Consider the following 27175-nt stretch of genomic DNA (forward strand, 5'->3'; position numbering starts at 1 on the left):
ATTTGTTTTCTAATCTTGGCAACAGAATGGTTTGGTAAGCTGTTTTTCTGTTTCATTTTTGGGGTTTTGGCATAGGCTTGGTTGATGCAAGAATCAAATTCATTCAAGGGTTTTTATAGATGTTGTTTTTGTTGAATCAAAATCAAAATGAAAAAAGGAGACCATTTTAGCATTGCTCTCTCCATGTTTCATGTCATCAAAATCATTCACCAATTCCACCAAGCTGGCATAACAGCATGCTAAGCATTAACAAACGTAGAGAACTTTTACTCCATCCTAAGGCCAGGCACTGAAAAATACAAACATCTGATTGGTTGAAATAAAAAGAGCACGAATTAGATCAGGTTAAGCCTAATGTTGCGAAACATTTCTGGCATATTCACTGAAGGCAAAACAGCTAACTACTATCCCATTGGCTGGACATATTCTGTTGGCTCCCCCCTGCTGACTAATAAGTGGTAAATACCTCTATGTAAACAAAGCACTCAAAGAAAATATTAGTTGTAAAAAAAGCAAAAAAAAAAATTATATTGAGCTTATGTTAAATGGAGGTTAAATGCAGAAAGCAGTGAGAGACTCAGGTTGTTGGATGGTTGTCGGTGTTGTAGCTGATATTGAAACGTTGTGTTGCGTGTTGTGAGATTGAGAAGCTACTCGGGGTGGCGACTGCTGCTGTAAACCGAGACACCCAGCACACGGTCAACCTTAACCTCACTCACCTTGTGACACATGCACTCACATGCATAGACATGCCGTCCAACCAACTCAATCCAATGAACCGTAACACACTGCTGTTAGAGATTAGGTATTGGCACAATTTATGTTGGTGTGGCTGGTTGCCTTCTCCCACTTTTTGAGAGAGCGAAAGAGAAGGAGAGAGAGAAGACAAAGAGAGAGAGTCAGAAGAAAAAATGATTGCATCCTCATACTGTGTAAAACAGATCTCACTGATCATAAACCACCACAAATGCATGGCAGCTAACCCTTTGCTACTCACACACAGAGTGGTTTATAGATATGAGTTTCTCTGCTGTTTCAGAACTGAACAGCATCAGAGAAATACTGCCGAAAAAGATTTCCTCTTCCCAGTATTACCCTCCCTCTCTCTCCTTCCCTCTCTCTCCCTCTCTCTCTCTCTCTTTTCCTCTCTCCCTCATTCCTCATCTTTATTTTCTATATGTACAATGAGTCATCGTCAGCATCTTGGCACTAGCCATGACTGAAAGGCTAAGCTTGTCACTGGCTAGAGCTGTTTCTTTCTTTCACTCTTCTTTCCTTCTCTCTCTCTCTCTCTCTCTCTCTCTATCTCGCTCTCTCTCTCTCTCTTCCTCTCTCTCTCAGACACACACGCACATACACACACACCCAAGCAATCACATTTACATTCACAAGGTATTGGGAACTGGCCCCAGCAAATCTCCAAATCTCCCATTTCTCCGAGGACCTGTCTGAGGCTCCTGTGTGTGTGTGTGTGTGTGTTGCGTGCACGCACACGGATACATGCATAGGTCTTGCCTTTTGAATGCATAACGCTACATGAGCTCTCAGTTGGGCTGCACAAGGTCAAACTAACTTGATGCAGTGAACCACATTTGTTTTTGGAATTCACTTTTTTTTTCTCTAAGGCATAGAGTTCAGTCAGCTCATGTGGTTAATTCCTATGCACTTCAGTGTGTGCCAATATGTAATCTTTTAGGTCTGCCGCTCCTCTTTTCCCCTGTGTCTGGGAGGTGGCCCTTCAACTGAGAATTGCATTCTAGAAGATTCCGTTCCCGTGCCAAATGGCTCTTTACCTTGGGGTCTGTAAGCAGATTGATGTGAAATAAATGCAATAAAAAAGGTAGATGCCATATCGGGCTTTATCTCTAATGCGAGGTAAAGGGGAGAGGGGCAGAGAGGTGAGGAGGGCTCCTTCTTCATACCCTATCCATCCCTCCCACTTCTGTTTCTTATATAGCTGCCTCTACTCTCTCTCACTTTTCTCCTCCTGCACCGCTTCTGCTCCTCTGTTTGTGTTGCATGTCTCTCCTTTTTCTTTTCTCCACACCTTTTTTTTTTCCTCTTTATACCTTTCTCCTCCTTCTCTCCTTCTCTCTCTCTCTTTCTGCTAAGGAGATGCATTAGGTTTTTATTTCTTTCAGTGGGGGGGGGGGGGGGGGGGTAAAGTGATGCTGATGTATTCTCTGCATGCCTCCACGCAGATACATACGTGACACACCTCACTTGAAACGTTGTCACACCCTCATACACACTGAAAGAGCCTGAGACTGACTGAAGTCACTCATACACACACACAGATATTTAACACAGATTGAACAATGCCCTCACCATTGACACTAATGTTTTGCTTGGACTAGGACCATTTTACCACTACTATTATTCTTCGAATAACAGTTCAATCCAACCTCTAATGCCTCACAGTATCCTAGTCTGTCAGTTAAAAGCTAAACCTTAAGAGAAAATGTTCAAATGATGCTCACAAACAGGGGCAGCTCAACTGTGGAATCACTGACTATTTTGAGCGAAACAGTGTTGTCTTGAATACATACTAGATGTTAGGCACTTATTTACATCCATCGACCAATTTACCCCCAGTCCTTTTTTGCATGGGAGCCGTCCCTTGCTTTTTTCTTTCTTTTTTTTTTTTTTTTTTAACAGCGCGGTCTAAAAGCGAAGAGAAGGCGTTTTTCCAGGCTTTTCTCCAGGGTGTTTTGCGGACCTGTTTCTTTTGATGTTGTTCTTTCGAGTAGGTGATGCGCTGCTGAGCAATAACACACAGCTCTAATCTGGAAGCATGATATGACCCTCTCACTATTCTACCTCAGGGAGACAGAACCAGGGATCAATGTGTGTTCTCTGGACCTAATGAGGAATCGATGGAACGCACTCGGCCAGACGAGTGAGGTCATGTCGAGGGAGGTCAGGTGACCCCCGGGCTAAAAGGCTGAAGGGGTCACGGTCGCCAAATGGCCGTCCTCACACTCCCTCTAATGACTTAATTATACATTAGGGGCCAAATACATGTGAAAACATATTGTAATATAGATTCTGTGTGTTTCATGATGTAGACTCCTGCTGTTCTTACGTTGTAATAAGCAACACAATTACACAGAGCATTTTTATACTAATGTATCTGTACTGTATAGGTTGGTTTGTTGTCTTGGATTTACTGTTATTGCACTTTAATGGAGCCATGCTGTTGTTTAAACTGTGTGAAATCAGTGTTGGACTGGCCTGTGGAGTGACTTTAGCGCTGGTTGTATTTTTTCATCTGCAAATCTTCTCAGAGATAAGGCTGGTGTGGGATTTGCGATAAAAGTTAAACTCTGCCTATTGATATTGCTCTTGTCATAAATTATCATTTGTGTAAATACAGCACTGTTGCTAATGGCCTGCCACTTACCGCAAATGCATTTCAGATACAGCGATAGGCAGCAGATGGTAACAGCCATTATCAGGGGGTTAGCACGCTAGCAGAGTGCTCCCTTTACCTGAACTAAAACAATGAAAATCGAAACATTGTTGAAAAAAAAAAAAAAAAAACATCTTGATATCCACATGGCTATCTAGCATTCTCCATCATAAGACGCTATCAGTGTGATTATAACTTAGGACCTTAAGGCATCACTGAAACGTCACGCTTATATTTGGCGTCGGAACCCAGAGTTGTTTGAATTGTGGAATCGATATGTGAGAGCAGACTCTGCGCTGCTGTTCCCGCATATGCTAAGACCTGTGGTCCTACCGAACCACCTATGAAGTGTCAGACAACCCAACGGATGGAGATGCTATTTGTCTCTTCAGGCGGATTGAAAACGACAGCCGTTGCCTTCCCACGGGAATCTTCTCCCAGCATCTATTTAATATTTCAGAGGCACTTATTGCTTATTAGTCCCCCTCCCCCTCCCCCCAGCGCATGCAGACTTTCAGCTTTATTTAATTTCTGTTTTTAGTGCCTCAGGTCTGTCGACGCACACCCCAACCAGCTCCCATGGCTGCTTCTTTCAAGATATGGTGGAAAATTGGAAGTAACAGGCACACTGCTGTCCGAAATGGAAAAATGCAGCTTTAGGAGAGGCTGTCTTAAGTAGATTGTGCGATGAGAGCCATCAGGTTGTTTTAGAGACAACCAGCTCTCTCTCTCTCTCTCTCTCTCTCTCCTTCTCTCTCTGTCAGATCAGTCTTCTTCTTCTTGAGAAATTTAGATGGGACTTTTTTGCCAGATCCAAGTTTAATGTAAATCAGCAAACAAATTAAGATCACACTGATCAGAAACTAAGGCAAATATTAACTCATATCTTGCGCTTAAACGGTTGCATTTGTCGGAGGTAGGCCAGCAGTTATGAAAAATTGCAGTCTATTAACTGTGTTTACCGGAGGAGAAGGCTCCGTATGTAAACTACACTTGCAGGGCTGACGTCTGACATGGGTGAGACGTTTCAGTTGCTCGTAAGATTAATGGGGTCAAGTCTTGTTTTACCCTCGTGTTACCAGAGTAGAAGGGTTGACATCTTTCTCTTACTCGCTCATTGTACACACACGCACACACACAAACACGCACACACACACATGCATAAACACAGGAGGAATGAGACTAGTAGTTAAGATGAGTCTCTTTTCCTCACTCCCTTTCTCTTGATCTGTCTATCTATGTCTCTCTCTCTGTCTCTCTCTCTCTCTCTCTCTCTCTCTCTCATTCCCTCGCTCAACCTCCAGACAAGCTGGTCTTTAGGGCAGCCTGTGGCGCCTCCAGGGAATGTGCAGGGCTCAAAAAAAAGACTGAAAAACACCAAAGGTGTGAAAGGCAATTAACAACCAACAGGAAAGAGGGGAGAGAAACAGGAATAGAGACATGATAAGAGAGGCCTAGACTTGTCTGCACATGAGACGAGGCCATGGGGTCCTAACCCTCCATACGGCAAGACACACACACACACACACACACACACACACATACAGGCACACTGTGGTATCTCTGGAGATGCAAGTGTGTTCCAGAGGTGATTGTTTTTATGTGTAACCTAAACCACCTGGTTCTGTCATATTATACCAGTTCATAGATATTGAGCTTCAGTGGAAGTTACTGCACAAAGTTTCATTGTCAGTAAATAAGTATAAAAACAATACATGTTAAACATACTTCATTAATTGAGGGAAAATATTTGGCATTTAAAACGGGGAAAGAGATATAATAAAGAGGGTGAGAGCGATAATGTGGATTTGTGGTGGTTGAGGGGCTTCTACTGAGGGGAAGAGTTTTTTTTAAAAAGTGCTAAAAGAGGGGGGAGAAGGAAGGAAAGAGATATGTATTCATGAAACGATCTCTCTCATTCCCTTTCCTCCCCTTTGTTCCTTATACATGAAAAGGGCACCTCTTATTTGAATGTGTAACCTGTGCACGGCTCCCCGGCCCACTTAAATCCAGCAGCACCAGCTCAGTAATATTCAGGAGCTGTTCCACTCGTTCTCCACGCCGCTCCTCCACGTAGCCATCAAGGGCCTCGGGAGACGAAGGCAAGCCGGTCAATACCCGCATTTGACACACTCACTCATCACCACTAATCCACGTCAGCCAAGGGCCCCCTGCAAAATCAATTACAACCTAATTACACTTGCACACAGTTTACAGGCTTTTATCCCTTGTCTTGTGCGTGTGTGCGTGTGTGCGTGTGTGCGCATGCGCGTGCGTGTGTGTGTGTGTGTGTGTGTGTGTGTGTGTGTGCGTGTGTGCGCGAGCACACAGTAAGGTGCAGATATTGGATACTCTCAGCAGGTAGTCATGGAGATGTCAGAACTAATTTAAAAAAAGCACTTAATAAATTAGAGTTTTTTGGGGGGATGGGGGGAGTGGAGAAGGGGAGGGGGAATGTTTGTTTAGTTTACCTGAACTTGAAGATGTGTTAATCTTGTCTTTAATTAGCTAATGCTGTTTCAATTCTGAATGTAAACACCTGAATACTTGTGTCACAAATTAAAAAAAAAAAAAACTAGCTGAAGATGTTATGTTATTCAGCGAGGTGCTATTAGAAATTCATCCAGCTTCATCTGCGTGTTTGTACAGAAAGTCGGTTGATCAGGCATCTGTCTGTGATCCCATACCTACATACAGAGACACACAAGCAGAGCTTTAAGTCTAAAAATACCCCCACACTACCTGGTGGGCCTCAGTGTGCGGTCGGACCGGGGGGTCCAGCGCGGGGTAACCTCAGAGACACCTGCCCCCCCATGTCATACACCAGGGGTCTGGTGCAGTGTCAGATTCTCCGAAACACACACTCAGACACACAGAGGCACCGTGAGTGACAGCGGAGCCAACAGCTATGCAGTAGACAGCAGACGGGTGTGTGGTGATGAGATTTAAAAAAAAAAAAAAAAGGAGAGAAAGAGCTGTATGTCACATCTTCATACTCTTGATCGACTCCACAAAAGGAGTAAAGCAAGACTAGAGTGTCTTTCACTGGCACGTGACAACACGCAGAACACACGTACACGTAGGCAAAACAGAATGGGCGCCTTTAAGATATTAAAACGCAGAAACATGGACAAATTACAGACTGGATGAGCATAGCTCTCCTTCCCCTGAATGCTAACATTGTGAAATTCAGTGAACACACACACACACACTCACGTTAGAAGCACGGGAGACAGAGAGTCTGCTGATTTTTAGTGTATCGATTGATTCACAAAGCTCAGTGACATTTTTAATTGAGGCAGACCGTTAGGAGAGGAAAAATGTAACGTCAGTCTTAATTCTTTGACTTTGAAAACTAAATGCAATTAAAAACTCAGAGAGTCTTGGCAAACTATCATAGTGTCTTCAAAAAAATGATCAGCAAGACTCAACAAAGGTTTTATGTTTCGTCTCGAAAAGCCTGCGGTCACAGTCAAACGGGGAATCTGTTTATTATGTCCTCAAAAACAAACAAACAAATAAACAAAAAAAAAAGAACAACACCACCTGTTTGCTTTTGTATAGCAAACAATATTTTTCAAAATCTGTGTATGATTGCTGTTTGTATGCAGTAGTCATGCATTTGGAGCATATACTGAAGTGGTCCGGCCAAGTTTTTTCCAGAAGGGTCTTAGGACTGGAGGGTATCAAGCAAAGCTTTAGTATTCTGGTCGTTTCTTGGGGTTGTTGAGGGCGAGAATTCCTCAAGTGTCAGGGGATCTGACACGTTCCACAGAGTGGCCCATTTCAAACCAGATTTACGAGCAGAGCAGATACATGTAAAGAGGCCGAACCTCACACACACACACACACATTTTGCACATACCTGAGGTAAAGTGGGTGAATTTCTTCAGTGTTTTTTGTCTTGTTGAAGCTCTTTGGAGTATTTTGGGTGACAATAGGCTGTGTGAAGTGACTATGCAGCGGCAGGTGTGTTTTGTCTCGGTCCTCACGCTTGCCTCTGAAGTGACAGACAAGAATGTGTGTTTGTTGTGGGCTGGCAACAGGTCAGCTGGGGCTAAAGGTCACTCCGTCTCAAATTAGACGTCTTCCTAAAAGTCTTTTTTACACAATTCCACTGAAGTCCATTCTGGACAGCTGCTTTTTGTTTATTTCTCAGGTTTCATTCTGTGATGGTCCTAGAAATGCTTTTCCGTATTCTTTTGTTCTTTTAATAGCTTTAAACATTTCTTTTCTTGCCCTCCATCCGTGTTTTTCCATTTCCCATAAACGTACTCTGTGCTTTTGCTCTGTTTTCCACAAACATTTCTCTTTATTTGGACTTTTCTCTCATCACCTTCTTCCCAGTCCCATCTTCTGAGAGATGAGACCGAGGTGTATCCTGTTAGCGGTTAACGTTAGGGATAAGGTTCCTCAAAAAAAAACAAAAAACAAGTGCGACATAAACATAAGGCTTTATGATGCGTTATTAAAGTGACATAAACAGGCATAGGGCCCCAAATGAGTCTAGCTCATAATGATCGCGTGTAACTATGGAAACATCTGAAGCTGCTGACCAGCGTACTCATATGTGAGTACAGCGTGTCGCGAACACTCCCCTTAACCATTCTTAAAAGGTTGCACATGCTTATGATAAAGAATGACGTATTATAATGCCTAACTATCATCAGGGCATCACCACATTTACACTGGAAGACTGTCTGATTCTAGACCAGGAGAAATAGACAGAACCTAACCGGAGTATTTTCCACTTATTTTCCAGATACGACTTCATTGAGATTCGGGACGGCGGTTCGGAGTCTGCGCCACTGCTGGGGAAACACTGCAGCAACATTGCCCCCCCTGCCATCATCTCATCAGGTCCTGTACTACACATCAAATTCGTCTCCGACTACGCCCACCAGGGGGCTGGCTTCTCGCTGCGCTACGAGATCTACAAGACGGGTGAGCCTGGTCCGCGTGACCCAGTGTTCACAGTTTTTTGTTTGTCTTTGATGAGAGGTTGCCATGTGGGTATGGAGATGTAGATACAGTTTGATGGTCTCGTTCTTCAAAAATGACTTGGTCTCTCAGCGTCACTGTTAGAGGACCGTTCAGCATCGCTTGCTGCCCCTTCACTCGGGTCTCCCAGTCACCAGTGAGCCAATAAGAAGTTCAGATGTGGAGCTGGTGCCACACAAGGCTTTCACATGAGACAAGTCAATCTGCCTGTGCTCTCTTCCTGTTTGTCCTATTTGCCCCTGGGTGCAGCCGACTGGACAGAAGCATGAGTCTTCTTACGGTGGCTGTTGCCCATTCTGCACGTAGACTCCCGCGGAGTTGTCTGTATAAGTGCATTAGTTACTCACTATATCAGAGACATGCTGGGGACTTCAGTAAACCATTTCCAGTGATCTTTATTCATTTTCTCTTCCTCTCTTAGCCATGCTCTCCTCTTTCTTTGGTTTCTTGGTGGCTGGGGTGTTTATGTGTTGAGTGTTTCTCTCCATCTGTGTCGACTGGACATTGGAGAGGGGTTTTTCAGAGCCACAAGTGACTCACATAATTTTTTTTTTCTTCTTCTTCTTCTTCTTTTGTTTTTTCAAGCACTTTCATTACGCTCCAGATCTTGTTAGTGGAACGACCCCACACAACCTCTTTTTTTTTTTCCTCTTTCTAGAGGGTCGTGATCTCTCTGGCCAGCCTTACGGTCGTCAGACACGCTCCTAAAACTTCCTCCTTAAAGTTTCCAAAATGCTCCCAGACCAATTAACCATCAAAGGAGAGAGTGAAGAAAAAATAAACAGTGTTTAGAAGGGAAGAGGGAGGGGTTTCTTTAATAATAAAAAAAAGGCTTAACTCTTTTAAACCTTCTTCAAGCATGCCAGGAATGCCCCTTTAATTGGGTTCTGATCTCTTGTCCTTGGGGAGCAGAGAGTTAGTGAAGGCCACTAACGGGAGAGCTCTAGCACTTTGTGTTCGGCCAGGACTGCCAAGCCAAGCATTCTGATTGGGTTCTGCTTGAGGTGCACTCGTGCAAGGGCCCCTCTGCAAGGAGCAAACTGATGTGTGATGCAGTGAAACCCTTTGCCGTTGATATTTGGCACTTTTGCCCCTGAAAGAAGAGATGCCTTCCATGACTTTTCGAGATCTGTCACCGTTGGGTGTTGGCTGGAGTTACGACCATCAATACCTGGTGCAAAGCTCTATTGCCAAAGAGAGTGTTACTAGCATGGCTAATTTGGCATATATTGATGTGTTATCATTTCACATGCAAGCATAGGAATAGCAAGGGGACAGGAATGCAGTTGCTATGGATTTAACAAGATCTCTCTTCATGCTTGTGTGGGTGTATGTGTGTGTTAAGATACTTACATCCATTCATGTCGCTGCTTGTGTTCGTGTACTCATCTTGGTTTTGTATATGTTTGTGTGTGTGTATGTTTGTGTGTGTGTGTGTGTGTGTGTGTGTGTGTGTGTGTGTGTGTGTGTGAATGCGTGTATGGGTAACACATGTTCTGAACGCTTGGTTCCCTCTTTGAGGGAGAACAAACTCTTTCCCTCAAGCATTCTTCCAAACACTGCTGTTTGTTTTCACATGTCAGTTTCGTGCCAAATATTTCCTCCAAACCACAGTTTACAGGGTTCTGTGGAGAACTGTACGCGCTGCCAGGCAGACCCCATACTAGTACACACACACACACAGACACACACACTCAAATGTCACAAAGAGTTTCCTATTTATTTTGTACCATGCGAAGTCCACATTTGCGTACCTGTTAGTGCAATGATGTGCCTTCGTGTTTATGTATGAGTACACAGGCGGGACATCTTTGGCCTCAGAGATAGGATCTTTCATAAACACTTTTCAGAGGCGTGTCTCTCTATCTCTACACTATTTCTTCGGGAGCCCACGAACAAGTTCCCCTCTCTTCTCCACTTTGACAGGAAATCAACACTCTTCCTTTTCCCAGCCGGCCCAAGCAGAACACTGGTGGCCCCTGGGTAATGACTAATCATGTTTTGTTTTGTTTTTTTGTGTGTTGTTGTTGTTGTTGTTGTTGTTGTTGTTGTTCTTGGAATGCTCTGGATATGCTCTTATGTAAGTAATTAAAAATGGCTCTGAAGAACGTTCAACTCTTTCCCCAAGCTTGTGATGTGTTTGGTTTTGCATTTGGATAAGGACTATTTATACTCAGATTTTTTTAGGTCAGCAGCGGTCGGTTCTTTCATGTTTTTCCCCAAGTTGTGTATTTATAGACTGAATAGACTTTCAGTGTGATAGTTGTGTATTTATAGACTGAATAGACTTTCGGTATGATAGTTGTGTATTTGTAAAATGAATTTCAGTATGATAGTTGTGCATTTGTAGACTGAATAGACTTTCAGTATGATAGTTGTGTATTTGTAGAATGAATTTCAGTGTGATAGTTGTGTATTTGTAGAATGAATTTCAGTATGATAGTTGTGTATTTGTAGAATGAATTTCAGTATGATAGTTGTGTTTTTGTAGAATGAATTTCAGTGTGATAGTTGTGCATTTGTAGAATGAATTTCAGTATGATAGTTGTGTATTTGTAGAATGAATTTCAGTACGATAGTTGTGTATTTGTAGAATGAATTTCAGTACGATAGTTGTGTATTTGTAGAATGAATTTCAGTATGGTAGTTGTGTATTTGTAGAATGAATTTCAGTATGATAGTTGTGTATTTGTAGAATGAATTTCAGTGTGATAGTTGTGTATTTGTAGAATGAATTTCAGTATGGTAGTTGTGTATTTGTAGAATGAATTTCAGTGTGATAGTTGTGTATTTGTAGAATGAATTTCAGTGTGATAGTTGTGTATTTGCAGAATGAATTTCAGTATGGTAGTTGTGTATTTGTAGAATGAATTTCAGTATGATAGTTGTGTATTTGTAGAATGAATTTCAGTATGGTAGTTGTGTATTTGTAGAATGAATTTCAGTATGATAGTTGTGTATTTGTAGAATGAATTTCAGTACGATAGTTGTGTATTTGTAGAATGAATTTCAGTGTGGTAGTTGTGTATTTGTAGAATGAATTTCAGTGTGATAGTTGTGTATTTGTAGAATGAATTTCAGTGTGATAGTTGTGTATTTGTAGAATGAATTTCAGTGTGATAGTTGTGTATTTGTAGAATGAATTTCAGTGTGATAGTTGTGTATTTGTAGATTGAGTAGACTTTCAGGTTGATAGTTGTCTGACTTGGCTGTCCACAGTCTGGGATCAGTGACTAGGGAACAGCCTCCTGTGTCTCTGCAGTGTCTCGAAACGTGGGGTCACTTGTAATCATCAACATTAAGGGATTTGACCTCTGACCCTTCATCCTGTCTGAGTCCTCTTCTCCAGGACCCTCTCAACTTTTTCTGGCCCCCACCAGCTAGTTCTCTCATCTCTCTCTGTCTCTCTCTCTCTCTCTCTGTCTCTCTGTCTCTCTCTCTTTCTCTCATCCTTAGGGGATGTGAGGTAGCACCACCCACCCCAAATGTTCCCCTTTTTCCCTACCCTCTCTCTCTGAGACTGAAATGAACCCACCCCTCCATTTTGCTGCCCCGCTTTTCTGCCCCAGTTTAGTCAAGCTAGATTTTAACCCACTACATGCACCCCACTTTTTAACCCCCCCCCCCACCCCCCTCCCCCCCTTTGCCCTGGGTCACGTGTGCCACTAACGCTGTTGCTACGGTTACTACAGGAAGACTTCCTGCTGAGCAGCCTCTGGGGTTTGTCGTCACAGCCCGAGAGTGGGGCGCACAGGAGGAGCCAATTAAGGTCACAGGGGCCGTGGGTCTCTGTCGCCGCTGGTGACAGTGGTCCTGCCCCCCCACCTGTGGCAGCACCGACCAGGGGCCCATTCCGCCTGCCAGAGGAATTTACTATGACCAACCTCCTCTTTCTGCCTGTCTCTCCCAGTCTCTCCATCTATAAAACCTTACTTTTATCACACCACCCTCTCCTAACTACCTTCCCAACCCCATCTACTTTCCCAAAGTTGAGTTCTGGAGATTCCTTTTCTCTCAAAACCCCCAGTGCAGTGCTGTAGCAGATTTGATATGTGTATGCTGGTTGTATAGTCCACAGTGTGCATACTTAAACACAATGGTTGTGAAAGTAGAGTCAGAAGTGTGTCATATTGTACTTCAGTAAGTGTGTCGTCTTCTCCACTGGGTCAGGATCTCACGCTGAGTGAAGGAGTGAGGATTTTTCTTTCACTCACTGCTTCTAAAATGCGCACGAAGCCAAGTGCCGTCTCCGCCGCACGGTACTCAGCAACAAACTCTTTAACCACTGAGCTGGCTGTATCAGAATCTCCTAATCCTAATCTCAACCCCCCATTTAATCTGACATAACCTGGGGACAACAAAGCAGCACATCATTATCAGTAGTTATTAGTGTCAGTTGGAGGCTACATAAATCACTGAAGGGGGTTGACTCGCTGTTTGATGTGGGTTATGTATCAGTTTAGAGAGGAATTTCAACTCTAAATATTCAGAACCTTTAACTCTGAACCAAAAGACAGTCAAGCACAGAAGGTGAAGTCAGAGAAAGATGGTGATGATAAAGATGAGGATGAGGATGATGATTTTTGTTGTTGTTCTTGTTGTTTCCTCCTGATGCACCGCTTATTTTTAATTATTTGTTGGATTGTGTGTGGGAAAAGTCAGTTATTAGTAGAATTTGAAAAAAAAAAAATGATTTGGATTTGATATACTTCAAATAGTGTCCGAGAAAGACCAAGAGAGAGATATGAATGAACATAGACTCCACCCATACTGTTGAAAAACAGAGGGGTGAGGGGATGAGCGGAGGAGAGTGAGGGAGGGAGAGAGGGAGAGGGGGAGTGACCCCCACAGTCCAGGCTTAGGGCATTCACGTTATTACTAGGTCGACTCTTACGCCTCGCACTTTCTACCCGGCAACTAACCCTTTCATTGCCACGCCCACTGTATGCCAAGTGGCTGTTCACAGGTTAAAAACAGGAGCCATACGCCCAGCCAAAGAGCATGAGGGGGCGTGGCCTAGGGAAGAAGAAGAGGAAGAGGAGGAGGAGGAGGGTGAAGAGAAGTGTATTTAGCATGTTCAAAAACACAAAGTAATGAGCGGTTACAAAAAGGGAAGGCACTCATGCATACACACCCCCTGTGTCTCTGTCTCTGTTTTTCCCTCTCTCTCTCTCACACACACACACACACACGCACACGCTCACACACACGCACACATACATGCATGCACACACGCATACTTGCACAGCGGTAGCCTGTGTGGCAGGGTCAAGGCGCGTGAGACAGGCGATGAAGTAGGGTAATGGAAGCAGCCAATGACAGAAAAACGCAGCCTGCTTCTGCAGCATATCACAGTCTGCTGAATCTTGACCCAGTGAGAGAGGAAAAACACGACCAGTATGGCACACACATACACACGCACACACAAACGCACGCACACACAGAGTACAAGAAACACTTGCTCTCTGTCCCTCACACGAAATCCCTGTAACATAACTTATTGAAGAAGGCAGGTCTAGACAAAATTGCACGCACACACACACACACACACACACGTGTGTGTGTGTGTACTGAGGTGAAAAAGACACATGTGCATGCACACCGCAGTGAAATCTTAGCAATAGGACTAAGCACTACATGGAATCACGAGAGATCCCACTAACATAAACTCACACACACACACACACACACACACACACACACACACACACACACACACACACACACACATATATACAGTTCTCTGTGAGTCAGAGTTACTGGAGGTAGAGTGGTTGTGTAATACACCAGCTCAAACACTCTTCTCTTTACAATGAAGAGGCACAGTGGCTTTGTGCTAATCACACCCTTAACTCCACAGATACACACAAGCTGGCATTAATACTGCTCTGTGTGTGGGTGCAGGATGAGTACTGCACAAAGATAAGAGAAAGCATGTATCCTCTATGTGTGTGTGTGTGTGTGTGTGTGTGTGTGTGTGTGCATGCGCTCTTGCGTGTCTCCTTACTCTCTGTGGTTGTCATCTCCACAATATTGCGTCTGTTCAGCCGTTTTGTGTGTGTCTCCGTGCCTGTGTATATGTACATGTTTATGTATGAGTGTGTGGGCTGTTGTCATTGAAACATATTCCTGGTTCATATTCCTGGTACCACTCGAGAAATAGAGAGAGAGAGAGAAAGAAAGAGAAGGAAAGAAGGAGAGAGAGTGAGAGAGAGTGATGGAGTGTGTGTGTGTGTGTGTGTGTGTGTGTTGTCTGAGGAGCAGGCCAGAGCTTGCCTGTCATCTGGCCTGTGATCATCAGGATGACCTGGTTCTCCATGGCTCTGGACATGTAGAGACAATGACCCTTGACAACAGTGCCTTAAAGCCGCTCACAGTGGGCCTGGTCTCCTTTTATAACATTCTGGGAAATTGGCCCTCATATGGAGACATTGCTGACTGGAGGGAAGGTTTTAGAGAGACAGCGGGAAGCAGGCACTGCCTCTGGGTGTGGACCTGTGTGGTGGCAGCAGCGGGGCCAGTCTGAACGCATCATGAATGAACACGTGCAATTTGGCTACGGCCACACCAACCAAACGGTCAAATACAAAGGAAATGTAACGTGGAGAATCGGAGAACTTGGGAACTGCTCTTGTCTGTTAATTTGGTTGTTTTTAAAACACATCTGCCCATTTTGCTCTCTTTGGGTTTAGAGCTATCTGTCCTCTCTAAGTGACTGTGTGAGATGTGTGTGGGTTCACACATTTGTTCTGCGTACATGCAATTAGCCCATCTCATACTCAGTGTTTCAGTAAGAAAAGAGCCTTATGGCATATAGAATAGAAAGATCGAGAGAGAGAGAGAGAGAGAGAGAGAGAGAGGGAGAGAGAGAGAGAGAGAAAGGTAGAAAGAGTGACGCTCACCTCGGAATTCACTATTACTCCTTCATTGCTGTGCATGTCCATAACCACCAAGTGTCTGAGGACCTCAATCACATCTCCAGGTTAGAGCAGGGCATGATGGGAAGTTAGCGTTGGCCTCACATCTGTCAGAGCTCAAGGTGAGCACTGGAGGGTCCATAAATCTGCATATCTAATGAGCTCTGGGAGCCCAGAGCCCCTCGCTCGGCTGATTGTGTCTGTCATTAGTGTTGTGTTGTTTATCCCTCTCTGTCTCTCATTAGATTTTCCCTCCTTTTTATTTTATTTTTCTTTTTTTTGGGGGGGGGGGGGGGGGCTCTGCATGCAGAACGTGGGCCGTGCTCTGCGTCGCCGTGCGTGACAGGATCTCTGAGCGTGGACAGCAGTTTTAAATGTGAATGAGAGAGAGAGAGAGCGAAAGAGATGCATGAGAAGCAGTTCATCATAAGAAGTATCTTCACTCGTGTTTTATATGTATACAGCAATAGGAAAACACCCTCCACATTGTGATCCAATGTGTTTTTCATTATGTGGTTGGTGTATAATGCGTTTAATAAAAGTAGGTTGAGGACAAACTATATCAGCTTTTTATCAAGTTAAAGGTTATTATTAACAACTAAGAGTAATGTTTTTGTCTTTGTCTTTCTCTTTCTTTTGTGTTTTACTCACGCGCCTCACGCCACAGGATCCGAGCACTGTTTCCTGAACTTCACAAGTCCAACGGGAGTGATTGAGTCTCCCGGCTTTCCTGACAAATACCCCCACAATCTAGAATGCTCCTTCATCATCATCACTCCTCCTCACATGGAGGTCACCCTCAACTTCCTCACGTTTGACCTGGAGAACGACCCGCTCCTGATGGGTGAGGGAGAATGCAAGTACGACTGGCTGGACATATGGGACGGCCTACCACAGGGTGAGTCCCTGCGCATTCTCAGAAGAAAACACACAGTGTCATGCAGAAACATGTTCAGGCGCCAAAAACAGACTCCTCCACCATTTCTGTGGAGTATATCCACATCGTGATAATGAGAATAAGAATGTAAGCTGCTGAGGAATGTGAAAAAAAAAAAAATAGCTGATATTATTATTAAATATTCCGTAAGCTTTTTTTATGCGAACTCTCACTCAACATATATTAGCGTATATTAGCTCAGAGAGAGAACGACAGTGACAAAGCGTGAAACACACCCTTTTTTTCCCCCCTTAAAGTCTGCAGACGCCAGCCCACCATCAAGTCTTTCCTCTCCTTTAAAAACGTGTGTTAACACCTCCACGGGACAGGCTTCCCCCTTGCAACACCCTATTTCCTGTTCAAGTGTACTCCTCCGTCTGTCATCATCCCCTCTTCACCTCTCGCTCTCTCAAAGGATCTTTCCCTCCTTATCTAATGAGACTCTTCCTGTCTTTCGGGGAAAAAGAGAGATAGTTGGGAGACTGGTTTATCTGTAAACAGGAGAACGGTGATAGGAGATTCGTGACATAACAGTGGAATTTGGTGTCAGTTGCGGTTCCCTTGAGACAGCTAAGATGAACGAGTCAGGTCAGCTTGTTGTTCGATCATATCTGTCACAACACACGCTGATAAAGAGACATGGAGGCAAAGGGAGACACTTGTGAAACCCCTGTGAAACCTGTTTATTCATTATTGTAAACTGAACAGAAGACACAAGTGGAAAAACTCTGCTGTCTACAGCTGCGGTCTTGTAGTGTTGTCAAACACTTGTCTGTACATTGCTTATTCCCGAACGTTTGCAAATGCTTAAGTGGAAATGCTGAAAATGTTGGAGAAGAAAATTAGCTGATGATGAGAGTGAGATTAGACAAGCTTTCCACAATTTGTCTGTTTACACCAGTGAGAATTTTAGCTGAGATTTTAGCTGTAGCCAGATTTGTGTTATTTGTGATTTTTTCTGATATTGGAGTGGACAACACGCACATGTAGAGTTTGAAGTCTGTGAGCAGGGATAAATTACTTGGTAACTGTCACTGGATCTTCTCATCTCCTTTGAATGAGCCATTAATGTAGTAAACAGAGAGTCTTTTTAAATTCACTCTGTTTTTCCACCAACCACTTGTAACAGAACCCAGCTCAGATCAGAGAAAGACGACATAGACTCCACATAAAGAACTCTGGACTGCACCACAATTGCTCAGAATTAGAGGTCTTCCCTAGGCCTTCAAAATGGTCCTACATCAACAACCAGTGCATCAGCATGTTTACTTTAACCAGGATCTAAAATCATGCAGGACCAAGCAACAGAAAGGGAGAGGAATTCATACATGTTCTAACATCTTTGTGTGTGTGTGTGTGTGTGTGTGTGTGTGTGTGTGTGTGTGTGTGTGCGTGCGTGTGTTCGTCTGCTCTTAGTGGGACCCCTGATTGGACGGTACTGTGGTACTAAGATTCCTCCAGAGATTCAGTCCTCCACGGGCCTTCTGTCTCTGTCCTTCCATACGGACATGGCCGTGGCCAAGGATGGCTTCTCTGCCCGCTACAACATGACACACAGAGAAGTCACTGACTGTGAGTATTATTGGCCTGTCTGTAAATGTGATGCATTTTTCTTTTTCTTTTCTTTATTTCTGTTTGTTTTCTTTTTTTCTGTTAAATTTTGACATTTTGTTTTTACCTTAATTCCTCTCTCTTTACCATCTATCCAAACCTACATGTCACCACTTACTATTTGTCAGTTTGTCACCTGCTTTCTTTCTCTCTTTGTTTCTTTCTTTCTTTCTTTCTTTCTTTCTTTCTTTCTTTCTTTCTTTCTTTCTCAGTGACTTATTTGTCTCTCACTCCCCTGCACTTCTGTCCTTTTTCAATCCACTTCTCCCCATGTGTTTGTTTTCTTTCTGTCTGTAATACTATCCCTTCCTCTCTTCATTTACTCTGCCCGTTGTTATGTCCTGGGCTTTGTACATTCACCTCATTGTGCTGGGGAATACAATACTGACAAAATGAAGGGTAATTAGCAAAAAACTAAAAGTAGCATTGTATTACACACTCTCTCTCTCTCTCTCTCTCTCCCTCTCTCTCTATCTGTCTCTGTCTCTGTCTTCTGTCTGTCTCTTGTAGCCTCATTTCACTGTAGTAACGCCTTTGGTATGGAGTCTGGGAAGATTTCAGACGATCAGATCTCGGCTTCCTCCTCCTTCTATGATGGCCTCTGGTCCCCACGGCAGGCACGCCTCAACAACCAGGACAATGCCTGGACCCCGAGTGAGGACAGCAACAAAGAATACATACAGGTGGGCACCATTACTACCGCACACGCACACACATGCCCGAACACCCACGCCCATAAACAATAACAACCAGCACAATGCCTAGACCCTGAGCGAGGACAGCAACAAAGAATACACACAGGTGGGCACCTTTATTACCCCCCGGCCCTCAAACCCCTCAAATAACCACCCAAACACCCACGCCCATAAACAATAACCAAAGCCTTGTGTGGGTCACGCTGTCTCACCCATCTGCAGAGCTGGCGTTGTGGATATGCTGTGTTTGTTGTCTGGGCTCAGCTTAGCGATGCGTGCAAAGGCTGATTTTGACGGTAAAGGCCCCGTGATGGATGAGGCTTCTGCTCGGGAATCCATAGTTAGCAACAGTCTGCCGTGCCATTGATTTTATACACGCGCCTGCCCCACACCCCCTCGCCCCCTAACGCCTCCTCTCTCCTTTCCCATACCAAACAACATCTCCTCAAACACATCCTGAGACGGCAGGGCCAAGGCTGAGAGAGCAAGGGCTGTCCGAAAGACAAACAACCCGCAGCCAGATCACTCTGTCTCTGGCGTCCGGTCATACATTAGCAAACAAGCATCAATAAATCACCAAAATTTTATCTCAACAACTTTTAATTAATACTTCCAAAAAAAGTATCTGTTTACGTCAAAAGTTTGTTATCTCTCTAGCCATACGCGGATATATCTGAACAAAAGCCAGATATGTTTACATTTCTTTCTCTCACTCTCACTCTCTCTCTCTGTGATTTTGGTATAATTATGTGTTTGAATGTCATTAAAAACACTACGCTACACCCTGTTTATCTTCACTACCACCCTCAGACCTGACGCATGGAAGATAATGTGTGCTGTAGTGGGTGGGGGGGGTGGGGGGGGGGGGGGGGGGGGGGCTAAGAAACGCTAATTAACCAGAGTCTCATAGGAGAGAGGAGCTGAAAATATCAGAGTGGTTGGCTTGATCAACTGCAAGGAGATCCAGAGCACGTAGGCATCAATAACAGGCATCAAAGTGAATAATCATCTCTAATTTCATACATTTCCTGTCCACTCTCTGTCACCCCCCCCCTTCCCCCCTCAACCCTCCTTTCTTTTAATCCCTCCTGTAGGTGGACCTCCAGTTCCTTAAAGTCGTGACGGGAATTGCCACCCAGGGGGCCATCTCCAAGGAGACGCAGAAATCCTATCACGTCACCACATTCAAACTGGAGGTCAGCACCAATGGAGAGGACTGGATGATATACCGACATGGCAAGAACCACAAAGTAAGAGACACCTAAATGACCTTCCACACAATACGGTGTAGAGAGCCTCAGAGATGTCGTGTGATAGTTCCAGTACCGTCACGTAGAGAACCAAAAGAACAATGAATGCTTAAAAAACTCAATTAATATAAAAAAAACTCTGCTCAGACAACTGACAACCGTATATGCTGTATCAAGTACATATAAAAACACTATTGTCAGAATAAGCAAGAAATAATCATTCTCACCCCAAGGTAAGACAAAAGGTCATATTCACAATGAGAAACAACAGTTCTCCACAAGCACACAGAACTATGGGACTGCCCAGGGAGCTCTCCAAGATCCTCCCCAATGCAAGATTTCAGCTCCTAATCTAACCCACCTGTTCCAGATAATCATGAGCCCGAAGAGCATATGAATAGTCCTGCCAGGTGGCTTAGATTAGGAATGGAACACAATCCTGGAGGAGATTAGATCTCCAGGAGGAAGGTTTGGCTACCACAGTACAAATTTAATGTTCCTCTTCATTTTGTTGTTGCAACCAGCTACACTTTTTTTTTTTTTCTCCTTTCTTTTTTTTTTTTCTTTTCTTTTTTTTGGGGGGGGGGGGCGGGGTTGGGGGGCAGCACACGGTTTAGAAGTCATGTTGCAGAGAGAATTAGACATGATTATGTAGTTTGAGTTTAATTTTGTTTGATTCGGCTTGAAAACTGTTTGTAAAATTTGGCAACATTTAGGGGCTTGTCAGCATGTTTATATTACCGTACGCTTTATTGTTTTGCTGAATTTGCTTTTGTTTTTTTGTTGTTGTTGTTGTTTTCCCCTCACTGAGTTTCCCTGTGATGAAGATACCTTTCATTGTAATGGACAGAGATAGGATGTTAGAAATTCCCACTGAGGGACAATTGATTGGACCTAATGGACAGGAGCAGCCGAGGGACCTGAAATAGCCTTGGGGAATAGTGACCTGAGACTCAGGTGAACTCACTCCTACTGCGGAGAACAGGGAAAGTGACATGGGAGAGGGTTAGTGATGGTTATCTACTCACAAAGAAGAATGGAGTCCTTTGTTTGCCCTTATCTATCACGACCATTCATCATGACTCTGTGCTTCCCGCCATAAACACACCTGCCTGACCAGTCCCACACACCCGCACCTGGACCTGTAAACAGCCCCCAGCAGGAGAGAGACCAGTTTGTGTGTGTCTGGGTGTGTGTGTGTGTGTGTGTCTGGGTGTGTGTTAGTATGCCGTAGAGTTCATGCTAAATTACAACCTTTTTGCCCTTGCTACGTTCTCCTCTCACAGACTTAGCTAAGGAATGGAGTAATGACACTTCCCACGATTCATCTTTCACCCAGTCTTAATAGGTGAACAGAGTTTATTTAACTGAAAATTTTGAGATATTTAGCAACTATGGATAACTCTCTGTAGAACATTTTCTATCTCAGCAGGGCTTTCTGATAAAATCAAATGAATGGGATTTATTGCATAATAGCGCACGCGCGCACACACGCACGTGCGCGCACACACACACACACACACACACACACACACACACACACACACACCACCCACCCACCAAAAAAGAAAAAAAAAATGGATTAGGACAGGTTAAAAATGACTTTGAACTGAAAGGCAGTGGGGGGCAGGGGGGGATCATTTGTCAAAATCAACAAACTGGATCTGACTGGACAAGGCAAGGCAGTTTGCTAGAGCTAGCATTAGCATGGGCGTTTATCTGTACTGTTCTTCCAGTCATCCCACCTTAACTATTAACCATTTATTATATACACAGTTAGACTGTATTTATTCTGCTACATTTTCAGTGCAAGCCTTAGTTTCCATTTGTTTCAATACAGACAGGCTCTCTCACCCAGAACCCCGTGTTTCGTGATGGCTAATCCCTCTATGCTAGTGCTGAACACAGTTTTAATCCTAACTTCTGAAAGACGCTTATGAGTTTTAACCCATCCGTACACCCTGGGGGGTCCAGTAATAAAAGTAAGGGGATTAACCCTCTGATTGTCTTTATGAGTCGGTCTGCGTTGATTAAAAGATTAGTCTCTTCCTATTGCTGGATGTTTCAGCATGGAGGGCGATTCACTGGTACTGACCCACAGACTAGACTAGGATTAGTGCCAACGGGTTTAATCCTAATTCCAAAGCCTCATTCTCTGTCCAGTTGCCTGTCAAGCAAGGTATGACTGACTCAAGCATGTAATTATGAGTTACCATGTAATTAGCAAAAATATGTGTTTTGTAATTATGAATAATTGCAACAATTATGACTCTAGGTATTAATTTTCAGAAAGCAAATGAAATTGACTTATTGTTATGCCGATTATACTGCCTCAACATGTTCTAGCTCCAGATTACTGAATAGGCCTTTTTTTTATACGAGTACAACCTACATCAAGATTAAATCTTATTTTTTTGTGTTATATCTTAGCTTTATGCTGAGATTTTATTCATAGATTGTTGTTATATACTGAATAGCTCCTTATTTTTCTACAAAGAGCAAAACAAGAGTATCCAATAACAAGACTGGATGGAAAAAACATGCACTGTAGGACCTTGAAGGAGCATTTTGGCCTTTTAATCCAATAGTCTTTCCAACGCTCTTTTCACATTTTCTTTTTCTTTTTTACTTTAACTTTTACTGTTTCCTTCTGAATCACAGCGCAATTCTTTTCATCACTAATTTGTATGTGATAGATAATAACAGACAGAATTTCAGTACAGGGGCTCCGTTTGTCTTCAGCCAATAAGAGATGAGCAGCTGTCTTTGTTGGAGTGGCTTGTAGACAGATGTCGGGTGTTTAGCGTCCGTGTCTCGTTGTGTTGGACTGTGACGGCCGAGCGAAAAGGTGTAGTGTTGGGGGAGAGAGGGGAGCCTTGTCAGCAGAAGAGGCCGCACCGCCGTGTCTGCACTACAAATGGAGAGATGATGTCAGCCGTTTCAGAAATGAGAAAGTCGTGCAGCCATGAAAAAGACAATGTGGTAATGCTGTTGTGGACTTGGAGGAGGAGAATGTTTATCAGACTTGCATGACTGCTTTGATTGTTCCGACCCGGAGCTTCACAGATACACACACAGACCCCATTTGCTTGGTTTGTTGTTGTTCATTGTTCACACACGCAATCATACATTTATGGCCAAGCCATATGTGTAAAAACATTCTTTCTTTGTCACACGCGCACGCGCACACGCACACACACACATGCGCGCACGCACACGCACACATGCACGCACACACACACACACACACACACACACACACACATCACCCTCTTGCGCACATCACCTTTCCATACTTTTTTTTGGGGGGGATAAGTGAGGAAATGTCCCAGAGGCCACAAAAATTGCAACATTTCCTGTTTATTATTGAAATTCGTATAAATCGATCTTGCGCTCCAAGTAATAAATCTGTCACACATACTAGCATGCTGGGGAGAGAAACAGCACACAAAGCAGTTCTAGGAGCCCTCCTGTGCCAGCATCAGAAGATGATGGAGAGAGAGAGAGAGAGAGAGAAAGAGAGAGAGAGAGAGAAAAAGAGAGGGAGGAAAGAGGGAGTGAGAGAGCAATGGGAGCGTGTTTGTTGGCCTGTCATTTTTTACTTCCACTGACAGAAAGCATGTGAGGGGGGGTCACATTGTTCTGTGCACACATACACATACACACACACACACGCACAGAGACACGCACACATGCACATCACACAAGTACACACTGTCCATGTTCCCTCTCTTTAAGACAGTGCTGGGGGCTGGAGACCAGCCAACTGGAACCAGTTCCCACTGTCAACATCTTCATCTGGAGAGTGTTGTAGGAAAGGCTGAAGAGATGGGGAGAGAGAGAGAGAGCAGAAAGAATGAGAGAGCATGACTGAAAGGAAGAGACAGAGAGAGAGTAATGTCTTGAGCAGAGTTGACCACAGATCCCCCTGGTGCCATCAGTTTTAGGGCAAACACAGCAGCATGCCATGGAAACAAAGGGGGAAACGAAGGAGTACAGGAGAAGAAACACAGAGCGAGAGAGAGAGAGAGAGAGAGAGAGAGGATGGGGGTGGTAGTTGGAGCTCTGAGCTCAACACTGTTTCTCTTTTAAAAGACTCTGCGAAATCATAGAGCAAAACTATAATATAGTGACCTCTCTTTTTTTTTCTCCTCTTCCCTTCTTCCCCTGCTTTTCATCTTCTGCTGTCTGTCTGTGGCCTGATCTTCCTCTATTTTTTTTCCTATTTTACTGTACAGGTTGACCCGGTCCTTCAGTGGAAAGGAATGAATAGTTAAATACCCATAAGCCCTCTGTCCCTTCACACCCGTGTGGGACGTATGACCAGCCTGTAGTGGGATTTGCGGGAGGGAGAGGCGTAAGGCGGGGGCACAGTAGGGGGGGGGTCGTTATAATTTCATGACCTGCCACTCGTAGAGACACAACACGGCAGCCTAAATTATTCAGTTTACTCTCACTATTCATTAGTCATGGCTGGATGGGCGGAGCCTCGTCAGTCTGGCTAGTCCGGCCCCCCCTTGGTTGTCAGGCAGATTTTAGCCTTGTTTACCAGGCTCATATGTAAACTCACATATGAAAGCTCATATGTAAAGATCAGCAGTACATAGCACCATAGGGTAAACAGGGGGCTTTCATGCCTGAGTGTAACAGAGCCATTTTTTAGACTGGATAATCGTCCATTTTATGGGCATCTCCTAATCTCATGAGGGTACGTTTTTGGCAGACTATCCAGCCATTTTTTTTTAATCTACTTTATTTTAATACCATCTTACTTAAGATTCATCCTGGAATGATTCCACATTTCCAAGTCATTGTCAGAGTAATTTTTTCACCTGACCAGTGAAGATGGGGAGAAGAGGGTTTGCTCCACTATGTATTTAAAACACGCACACGCACACACACATGTGCTCACACACACACACACTTTTTAAACTTCCCCCTCTAAAAATGCAGATTTCGTAGTCCTCTCTTGGTACCGTGAAGGTTGGTTCTTCACATTAAGCCGAAGCACCCTAAGCGTTTTATTGAGACTTGGCCCATGTGGGAAGTCACGTCATTTTACCTGGTGACTCCAGCAAGAATCAGATGTTCCTCATGCCACCGCTGTGAGTCTTATTAACCTTTGACCTCTGTAATTCTTTTTATTGATGAAAATCCTAGATTTTCAGAGAGGTATCGATGGAAGCTTTGAGCAGAAGAGGCCTACTGTCCTGAAATCCACAGTGTCTCAATCCCTACCTGTTTCTCTCTCTCTCTCTCTCTCTCTCTCCCCCTCTCTCTCTCTCTCTCTCTCTCTCTCTCTCATTTTTTGTCTTTTTCCTCTGCTGTCACTTTTTTTTCAACCAAACTAATTTTCTGATCTCTCACCTCTCACCTCATTCATTTCATCCCATCTTATTTTTGTTACCTTCCTTATCTCATTTTCTCCAGGCCCAAAATCTCGCAGATTTGAATTTGTTTAATTTCTTTCACTCTTCACAACCTTTCATCTGCCTTTATTTCTCCTCATCTCTTTCCCGCTGGCCTCCAAAACTCTTAAAGCCTAAGTTTGGCCTCCCCTCTCTCTTTTTCAGTGGTCCTTTTAGTGTAGTCTATGGGCCCCATGTTTTGTTTTTGGACAGAGCGGTGGCTCAGCACCTCCTGTCTGGGTATGTGGAGCAGAGGCATGTCTGTCTGTCTGTCTGCTCTCCGTCTGGGTTAGCAGCACACAGATGCACAGACTCTGGGGTTTTACTGGTGGCTGAATGACCTTCTATTTTACCAGCCCAATGAACCATTATGGGTCTCTGCTTTTCTTGGAAAGGCTGACACACACACACACACACACACACACACACACACATGTTTGGTGAAGGAGAGGAGTGGATAGGTTAGACTTTTGTAACATGGGTTCATTCTCTTACTCATGCAAAAGAATTCTCTTGACACTAAATCTTCTCTTCTGTAAAGCCTGTCTCTCCATGAGGTTTGAGCTGTTACCGCAGTTTATGGGAGAGAGAGTGAGAGAGAGCAAGAGAGAGAGAGGTGGCGTGGTTCCTTTGGTCTTGCTTGAATTTACCAACCAGTTCTGGTACTGTTTCTGTATGTGTGTGTGTGTGTGTGTCTGTGTGTGTGTCTTTGGTTCCCCTCTCTGGCTCTTGCCGTCTGGCTTAGCTTCTGTCACACTCGGGCTCAGGTGAGGAATTTTCCGGATGGCAAAGAGGCAGCACCTCAAATTCCCCACATGGACCGAACACAGGGAAATACCATCAAATATCAAATGGAGCGTGTGTGTGTGTGTGTGTGCGCGCGCACACACGCGCGTGCATGCTTGTTGTCTACAGTGCAGACATGAGAAAGACAATTATGTTTTTCTTGATCATTAGAATGTACTTTACCAGTCATTTAGCTTTATAAACTACATATAGCATGTATTGTGAAAGATTCTGTAATGTTTGATAGATAGTTGAAGTTGTTGTTTAAGCTAATCCTGTGGTGTGTGTGTGTGTGTGTGTATTTCCAGATTTTCCATGCCAACACTGATCCCTCAGAGGTGGTCCTGAACAGGATCCCTCAGCCTGTCCTGGCCCGCTTCGTGCGTATACGTCCCCAGACGTGGAAAAACGGCATCGCCCTGCGATTTGAACTCTACGGCTGCCAGATCACAGGTGTGTGTGTGTGTGTGCGTGTGTGTGTGTGTGTGTGTGTGTGCGTGTGTGTGTGTGTGTGTGTGTGTGTGTGTGTGTGTGTGTGTGTGCGTGTGTGTGTGTGTGCAGATGCCCATACATCCTCCTCAGTCCATCTGAAATAGCGAAATGTAACATTCTCCGCCCTGAGAGAGCTGTGTATGCTCTGTCTCTGACATGACTACTTCAAATAAAACTGCTTTATATTTTCTGCTTCCTCTGTGTTTTATCTAATGATGCTTTGTGACACTTTAATCATGGAGGGTCATTATACCAGATGGGCTGGCCTCTAATTTGATCTGTATTCAACACAGGGGAGTTAGCTGTTAGCAATGTAGCATCACCAGGAGAGAATTAAAGCGCTGTACAATTGGCCTCTGTAGTAGAATACAGCAGCAGTTATGAGGCAAAATCCAACTGCTTCACTTAGGCGATCCACTCAACAGAAACCTCCCTGTATGATATGCTCATCATTAAAAAAAACAAACAAACAAACAAAAAAGGGTCAAAACAAAAACGCTCATTCAGTATGTGAGTTGTAGCATTAGCTTAATCAAAGGTTTTTCTCACTCGTTTTTTCCATGCCTCGCTCTCTCTCTCTCTCTCCTCCCAATAGTTTTCCCCTCTCTTTTTATTCCATCTCTTTCATTGTATCTTTTTATCTAACTCTGCACATCCTTGGCTTAA

At 44.0% G+C, this 27175-nt stretch overlaps 1 protein-coding gene across 1 annotated transcript in view; it reads left to right on the forward strand.

Annotated features, from left to right (window-relative positions):
* nrp2a (neuropilin 2a) overlaps positions 1-27175 on the forward strand; it is a 59385-nt gene that overhangs the window by 8820 nt on the left and 23390 nt on the right. The window contains exons 3-8 of the mRNA XM_030779774.1: positions 8175-8356; positions 15998-16228; positions 17684-17860; positions 18389-18561; positions 19668-19823; positions 26326-26470. Of these exons, the coding sequence (XP_030635634.1) occupies positions 8175-8356; positions 15998-16228; positions 17684-17860; positions 18389-18561; positions 19668-19823; positions 26326-26470 (1064 nt within the window). The remainder of the gene's footprint in view (positions 1-8174; positions 8357-15997; positions 16229-17683; positions 17861-18388; positions 18562-19667; positions 19824-26325; positions 26471-27175) is intronic.

Source organism: Chanos chanos, chromosome 7 (genome assembly GCF_902362185.1).
Source record: "Chanos chanos chromosome 7, fChaCha1.1, whole genome shotgun sequence".
In the NCBI taxonomy this organism is placed as follows: Eukaryota; Metazoa; Chordata; class Actinopteri; order Gonorynchiformes; family Chanidae; genus Chanos; species Chanos chanos.